The sequence below is a fragment of the Acromyrmex echinatior genome, chromosome 3, assembly GCF_024713525.1.
Source record: "Acromyrmex echinatior isolate Ae372 chromosome 3, ASM2471352v2, whole genome shotgun sequence".
NCBI lineage: Eukaryota > Metazoa > Arthropoda > Insecta > Hymenoptera > Formicidae > Acromyrmex > Acromyrmex echinatior.
In genome coordinates, this window is record NC_141854.1 from 13949394 (window position 1) to 13958036 (window position 8643).

Here is an 8643-nt window from a genome sequence, read left to right on the forward strand (position 1 = left end):
AAATTATTTGAAATATATTTTTATTTTATATCTAGTAAATTATAACAGCAATATGAATGTATACTAAGAAAACAATCATAAAATTATAATAACTTAAATTTAATAAATAGAATTCGATTAAGTTCACTTATTTCTTTTATCTTTAATGAAAAATCAATAATTAAATTATAATTTGTTTTCTGTAATTATTATATAATAGATTAATTCATGGAGTTTTCTATAAATCTCATTTATAGATTATATAGACTATTCTGTAGTCAATTTATATTGTATTATCAGTTATATTGATACAATCTTTGAATGTAAATTCTACAAGCGATAATTTCGAGAATCACATAATTTTTATATCTCGAGGCACGCATAATGATAGATTATATCGTTAGTAACAAAGTGCAGCTTTCGTCGTGAAAGCAAACTATCGAAAGAACTTACTCAAAGATATCAATTATTTATTAAACGTTAAGTATAATAAATTGCTTTATTTTTACACACAAATCATAATTAGTTTTCAATATATATATATATATATATATATATATATATATTACATTGACATTTTATTTATCTAATATTATTTAAAGATATTTATAATTTACTATTCTATCTATTTATTAATTGAGAACGGAAAAATAAAAACATAGGTTAAAATTAACTATGCTTTTAAAAATGTACAAATATTTTAATATTGCTGGCTATTTGTCAAAATAATATCGATTATTTTTCTGATATATGATATTACGATACAATGTGATATTGTAATATGGATACACGTAATTTCTAATGTTCTTTAATTTCTGGACACCAGATACATGACACTAACACAGACACATACACCAGACTCAGGTCACGTATCCAGGTTTTGACCTACTGACACGATACAGTGACGTCACGGGAGAGCAGGAGGATGGCAAAAGGGTAGCAAGGCTGATGGAGTTTCAACTTGACGAAGAAAATTTCGCTAAAGTGATAAGGATAATGCAAAAACAAAAAAATATACATGTTTACTGTAAACTGTGACTGTGTTCCATTATATATTCACTGCGAGTACTGAAAATCTATAATATGCATAATGTGAATTATAGATTTTCAATATTCGCAATAAATAATGACATATAACTTATGTAAAGCTAGAAAATTTTTACGTATTGTTAGTATAATATTTAAGTAATTTAATTTAATTATGAAATAAACCGTAAATTCTTTATTGTCATTTTTATAAATACTAATCTTTAATTTGTTAAACTTATATTTCAATCTTACATTTAAAAAATATATTTATAAATTTGATACAAAATCGATTTTTAAAAAATGTTCATTTGACAAAATTAATTTATTTTTTTTTGTTGGAGAATATATGTATTATATAATATGTTTGATCTTTAAATTTTAAATAAAATGAACAATTTTTTTCTCAAAATAGGATTTTTATAAAACTGATATTAGTTTGAAAGAGAGAGAGAGAGAGAGAGAGAGAGAGAGAGATGCTTTGTAAATGTTATTAATTATGTAATAATAGTTATTTTATATTAGGTGCGCAACTAAGTTGTCGCTGTTATTTTGATGAAAATGCATCAAAATAACAGCGAGAACTTAGTTGCGCACCTAATAATTTGTAAAGGAATCTCATATAAGATATTATGATTTTTACTCATATACTTTGTAAACAGCATATGTAAATATCAAAATAGATTAGTATCTAAGAAGAATATCTTTTAAGTTTATTTTTTATAATAAAAATTTTTTGTAAAATATCCATAGCTAGTAATTTTTTACCATTTAACATGATTAATTAAACTATTCTGGACAAATGAAATTTTGCTATATTCCGCTCGTGTTACATATCGACTAATCGCCACGCTTTCTAGCCAACGTCAGACAATCATCCAAGAGAGGCGTCATCCTTTGTCTAAATTCTCGCGCTCTCCCACTTCACTTCATATGTTATTTTACAACTTTTTGTAGCCTGTTTACTTGTATTTTTGATCGAATTTTTCCGCGTAAGCAAAACCACCAAGTTTGCCGCAATCTCTTCCCCAAGGAAACCGACGGGAAGCTCAAAACCGAAAGATGTGAGATTATCGCGCGATCAGACAAAAAGTCTCTATCGTCAAGACCCGTCGGAGTCGATGACAGCTTCCTAGTTAGGCTTATCATCGTTTAGGTATTCTCATTCATTTTGATAACTGGCAACGACTCTGTTCGTGCCATCGAACCGTCATCACGACACGAAGAACGAATGTGAAAGTCAGCAGTGAATGTGAATTTTTGGGGTGGAGACCACATCAGGTGGAAGACTTAGAATTATTATAGGACGTCAAAGTATGTGTATTAACTGTATTATTAATATATATGGGATATATAATTCTCAACTTGATTATATAATTAAAAATTCTCCAGAGTATTTGTACATATACACATATTTATTACTATCTGTTTAATTTAAAGTTATTACATTATATACATTAGAAATAAAATATATTATATTTTTACCTTTACACTTGTCTAAGACATTTCCTTTCATAGACATTTTAAATTATTTGAAAAAAATTTTTTTTTTTTATAAAAATATTAAAGTCTTATTATTTTTCTAAATTATAAACATACAATTAAAATTCTAAATTTACTTTTGCAAATTAAGATTAAAAATAGATAGATACATAAATAACAAAATCTTAGTTTGTTATCATTTTATTTTGTCATTTTATTAATTAGTTTAATTTATGAATTTATTATAGAGATATTTAAAAGTATAAGTTTATAAATTTATAAATTTGTTCGTATAATTATTTTAAGAAAAATCTATAATTAAAATTATGCGAAAAATTTAAGACACTGTATATACTCAACTAAATTGTACGTGTTATATCAGAAACGTTCAGCAACAGATAAGCACATTTACTATACTACATGCGACTTAAACGTGAATCACATGTCCTTCCGGTTCAATAAGCGCTTCCTCGAAATGTCTCTTCATATAAACCATCTCCGCACATTTAAACGAACGATATATCTATAGATATATCGTTATGTGTTTGAACTCAGAATGTCGTATTTTCCGTCTTGCGGAAAATGTATAGTTTGCCTTGACATCATAGTGAAACATCTCAAATATATTTCTTCAACAGCACTTGACTTCCTTCACATTATTTTATTGATTTTTCTGATGCATCGTTGACTTTTCTACTATACAGCTTGTATTAAATGTGTAACATTACATGTCAACATGTCAACATACATGCTTCTCCATCTTCTGCTAATTCTGTATTCTTCTTCCCCAAAACTGAAATATGAAACTGTTTAGTACTGTTTATTCTACACACCAACAAGAAATTGTTCCCTTATTCTTTGTTCGTGTGAGGCTCGTGTTTCATATTCGACAAGAACTGAATCCTTACTCTTGTCTATTTAAGCCATTACAATCGCCAACGTAACTGTATTAAATTATTGATTTATATTGATTTACGTATTAGTAGCATAATGTTTTATTTCTCTTTTTCTCTCCCTCTGGAAGTATGTGCCTGTCAATCCTTACATTAGTGTCAATATCTATATTATTTTATATTTGCTTTTTTCAGTGACATTAACCCTAATTAGTTTCTCTTGTGTTTTTATACTCTTATAGTTTAACTGAATCTTAAAATGTTAAAATAATAAAATGTTAATAAAAATGTCAAATGTTAAAATAAAACAATGTTTTTTAAAGATAATTTAAAAACAATTTAACCTCGCAATTTATTATCTTTGTGATTTTAGATTTTACCACCATCATTTACGAATAAGCGTTTACGGCAATTCTATGTTTCGGATAGTCGATCCACCCCCCAATTTCAGACGCAGCAACAGCGAGTGGATCTATAAGGTCAGTTCTGACAATAAAAACATGCGGTCAATGTGAAATTTACCCAGGAGGTCTCTGCCAAATGGGTCACTCCCGTGGAAAGAAAGGAGAGTGAAGGTTACGACTACGGAGATGTCGCGGTGCCATAAAAGTCGAAATGCCTAACAGAGTGAACGTGTTCGAGACGTAGTGGCTCTAAGCGAATTATCTGAGATCCACACGTGGATATCAAGGTGTAGCCTTGAAAAGCTACGATGGCTGGGAGATCGATCGTTCGGCCGCACGATGGTTTCTCGTGTGATCTTGAAACCAGTATCAGCAAGAAGTCGCACAAATGACCTGTCGACTTCTAAGTATCGCGATGTTATTTTATTAGTGATCTGTCTTTAGACAATTTTCATTATGTTGTAGAAGATATTAGGTGTTGGAATTAATTCGTAGCGTTTTACAAGTGATGGGAAGTACTTTCATTAATGTATTTTTTAATGCTCATGTGAAATAAATAACATTCTTTCATTAAAAACGCTACGAATTAATTCCAACACCTAATATTATTAATAAGTAATTATAAAAAAAACTTACGTAAATTTAAATCAAAATATAAGTGTTAACTTCAAATATAATTGTCAAATTAAGTGTATATACCTTAACTATACCATAGAAATTAATAATATACTCAATTGTTTATGAATTTTTTTATTGTTGAAAGTAATTTTTCATTTCAAATTAATGCTATGACGTTGCACTTTCGCTCTAATTTTAATTATAGCCTAGATCTGTTCGCGTTGCTTGCATTGTTTGCACTGAGCATCTTCGCTTTCTCTTTCTTCAACGTCTAAATATATATTATTCATAAGTATAAAAATTTTTAGAGGTTTCAAGCAACAGATCTCATGACTGCCACTATTTAATAGATTTATTTATTATTTTTCTATAATCTACAGAAAAGCTGTTTTTACAGAATCAATATTCGTCTTTAACATGGTTATTATATTAAATAATTAAAAAAAAAACCTTGTAGAGGATACTTTGATAAAGCAATCAGAATGTGTTATTAATGACACAATATATTATTTTACAATAATTAATTTTGTTAGTGTATCGTATAAAGCTATGTATGTGTATTTTCTACTGTTAAAAACATACTTATCCTTAGATGTTATTTCTCTGGTCGAGGGAATCACCTCCAGATCCAAGAGCCAGTCCATGGTTTGCCTGGTTTGCGACGGCTGTTCTATTGTGGCGTTGTAGGCGTCGGATTACCAAAGCGATTTTGGCTATTTCACCTTTGAGATTGTTAAAGAGACGTGCTACTGGTTTAGCTATCAATCAGAAGACAATTCTGAAACAACAAAAGAGACACAGCCTTGCCCAGCTACACAAGCATAAAACTGTCGGCATACGGCGAGCGAAGCGATTGTGCACTGGCGACGGTCCGCATATGTCAGATAATATGTCCATGATATCACAGATCCACTACAGAGTCACCAGGAGTGGTAGAATCTACGGGAAATACCCGAACAAGACCGCCATCCCAAATGGCATTCAAGAAAGCCATTGATATCGCGCTAAAATTATTAAACACTCAGCTACTGTTTTTGTCTCTGTATAAATCTTGTAATTATTGTCATTGTATTGTCAACATAATTTTACTTTGAAAAAGAAACAATTTTTCAAATATATAATATATACTTACATTCTTTTTCTTGACATAAATTTCTTTTATAAAAAGTGCTTTCTTTTTTAATATTGTCTAATACAAGAGAGTTTATAATTGTACATTATGACATTATGACAATTTTTCGCGCTTTTTATAATTGAATAATTTTGGCAGAATTGTTTTACATGTGTCTATAGAATTTGCAAGCAATGTCAAAATATCTTTAATTTGACTTTGCTGTTTTTGTTATTACATATAATGTAACGCAGAAATTATATAACGTAAATATGTGTTTTGCACGAAATCAAATAATTGCAGATTTATTCCAATCAATATTCATGAAGTATTTTTCTCGTTTGAAGAAATATCCATAAAAAAAGTTTATTTTATCTGTTTTTGTGTCCTTGACATAATTTGGAAACAAAGTTCAAAACCTTGGAAAGAGGTCATCATGCCACTTAGCGATGCCCTTAGAGGGCATCATGCCATGGATTTCTGGCTGCGTTCATCTCTTTATCGACCAAGCACAAATCAATAAAAGTTGACTGCGTTTTAGGACACCTAGTGCGTTTATATAGAATACCCTAGCTTTTTCAGATACTTTCTTGGATATTTTAATCAGCCTAGGAACATTTTTTTCTTAACATTTCAAGAAAGTAATAGTTTGAAATTTCTAGCCTTAATTAAAATTTTATCAATTTTAAATAAATTAATATTTTTGCATCGACATTTATTTATTTTATCTTTATTTTTAGAAAAAGAAATATTGCGTGTCTAGCATAAAAATATAATTTAAACATTAACAAAAAAGTATAAACAAAATTTAACAATTACTTAAAAACACTTCTTGTTTACACTGTCATTTAACTTAAATCTAAATTTCTTTTAAAAAGAAAAAGTGGCTTTCGTCTGATGAATGATGAACGTCTAGAAATCGTCTAGAACGTCTTTCCTTAAGCTGTCGCGCGAGTGGTGTATCGCGGAAAAGCACTCGTTGGCACAGCCTAAGTAACAATGTAATGCTGCAGAACTTTCGTATCAGAGATGTGCCAATTTAAGCGGCACAATGCCCGCGGTTTCAGAATGAGCAAACGTATGGAACGTGTGCATCGTCGAGCAGAATGGTACGTAACTATGCCAAATTTAATCATTCAGTAGCTAGGCTACTGACATCGAGGCTGTACTCATTGCACTTGTTGTTCGAGATTTTCAACAGGATATTTGTAACACAAATCAATTATTTTAAATTTCTTCAGATATACTAAAAATATATTATATTATTTTCTCTAGTTCTGGTTTTCTAAATTTTAAATAAATATAAAAAAAATGTTATGTATTAATTAATATAATATATAGGATGTCCCAATAACTATTAGCACCTGAAATATCTTCGAATACTTTGTATATGTATAAAAATAATTGTAAAAATACATTTATCAATATGTTATAAATTTATCAAAGAAAAATTCTTAATAGCTAAAAATTCTTAATAAATAATGTTGTATTACTTTGTTAAAAACTTTCTATTATATTGTTTTTTCTTTACGTTTTATAGTATTATACTGCGGTATTACCGCCTTACAATATTAAAATAAATAATATGAGTGCAATGGCTATCTTATAAGGGAACCATCAAAGCCGTCCCTCACTGATTTTGGTAGGTTTTAAGTATATTGTAAAACATCAAAAACATCAAACATTAACCAATATCTTTTTTATCAGGGGTATCTCAAGGGATTGAAACATCACCTTGAAAAAAAATGGATTTTATTGTTTTCAGCAAATATCTTTGCGAAACTGTGCGATATAAAAAAATGTTTTATATAAAAGATTTATAATATTTTGTGCTCTATACATATAAATATATAATGATATATTCCATATTGCTTATTATTTCAGTATTAGTCTATATTGTGATTTTTTAGAATGAAAACAAAATTATCTTGTCATCTTGAAAAATATAATCATTCCATCATATTGTGCAAAATGTTTTTCTGCAAAATGATTATTTTTGCAAAATGTTAACTTTATTATTACACAAAAAACATATTTCATATGTATTTATATAATTATATAAAAATGATGAGGGATTACTCCGATGGTTCCCTTGTTATCTCGATAATACACATAAAAAGAATATTATTATGTTTTCGAGACTCTTATTATTATTATATTGTCAGTAATGAATTAATCAATAATAACAGAAATACATATAAAGCATATAGCGAACTATTTTTACTTCATCAAAAGTAATTTATATTTATTACAAATTAACAATTCAAATTGTATACCAAAAAGAAAGGAATTGGAGAAAGGAAATTTTGCGAAAAAAACAACATTAACATGCGGAATTAATTCTAATTTTCTTATTTTTAAATAACTATTGCGACATCAAATAAAATTCTAATGAAATGTCTGAAAACCTAATTTAAATTTCTATTTGATATAATTAATAGTGTACGACGTAGTCATCTCATGAGAACGGCCAGCGATTTTCTAGCTTTAATCAAACGAGTACGAATAAATTACGAGGAGACTTCATCAACATGTTTAATGATAGCTGATAGAAGGGACTAACTGGTCTTGAATAAACAAATATTCAAATAAGATTATCAACACTTTGTTTATTTGAAAATAAAATTGTAATTTTATAATAAATTTTAAAGATTTTATTAAAAATAATCTTATTAAATAATTGCAGAAATTATTTAAAATATTTTATTACTTATTATTGTAGTCATTTTGCAAATTAATATAGATTTAGAAATACATTTTTCTTTGCTTAGAGTGCTTAGACTGATCAATTCAATTTAATTTTTTAATTATAGCTGTATAGTAACAATTATAATATATGTATACTAACAAAAAATATAGATCACTGTCTCGACACAGTGACCTATATTTTTTGCGGATAAATGTACATAATTACAGCATTTTATAACTTACATAAGATAAAATTCAATATAATATCCGAAATTAATAAAAGTAAATTAATAAAAAGTAAATTATATATTTTTTGTCATGAAGTAAAATAAAGTAAGATTTAATTAGGTTAATGTTCTAAATAATAATTCCAACAAATATTATTTAAACAAGTACAGATAGGGAATTTAATTAACTATAGTGAGTCTCACCGATCTAAGTG

At 27.9% G+C, this 8643-nt stretch overlaps 1 protein-coding gene across 1 annotated transcript; it reads left to right on the forward strand.

The window, feature by feature from the left end:
- Positions 1-1357: 1357 nt before the first annotated feature.
- Positions 1358-6110, forward strand: LOC105144067 (hypothetical protein). Its single transcript, XM_011052734.2, has 2 exons — positions 1358-3859; positions 4995-6110. Exons 1-2 carry the CDS (start codon positions 3797-3799, stop codon positions 5397-5399), a joined length of 468 nt encoding a protein of 155 aa, XP_011051036.1. The 5' UTR covers positions 1358-3796; the 3' UTR covers positions 5400-6110.
- The last annotated feature ends 2533 nt before the right edge of the window (positions 6111-8643 follow it).

Bases quoted from the DNA above. Each gene is read 5' to 3' on its own strand.
- LOC105144067 (XM_011052734.2), top strand. From the start codon at position 3,797: ATGTTTCGGATAGTCGATCCACCCCCCAATTTCAGACGCAGCAACAGC. The intron at 3,860-4,994 runs GTCAGTTCTGAC...ACTTATCCTTAG, and splicing joins ACAGCGAGTGGATCTATAAG to ATGTTATTTCTCTGGTCGAG.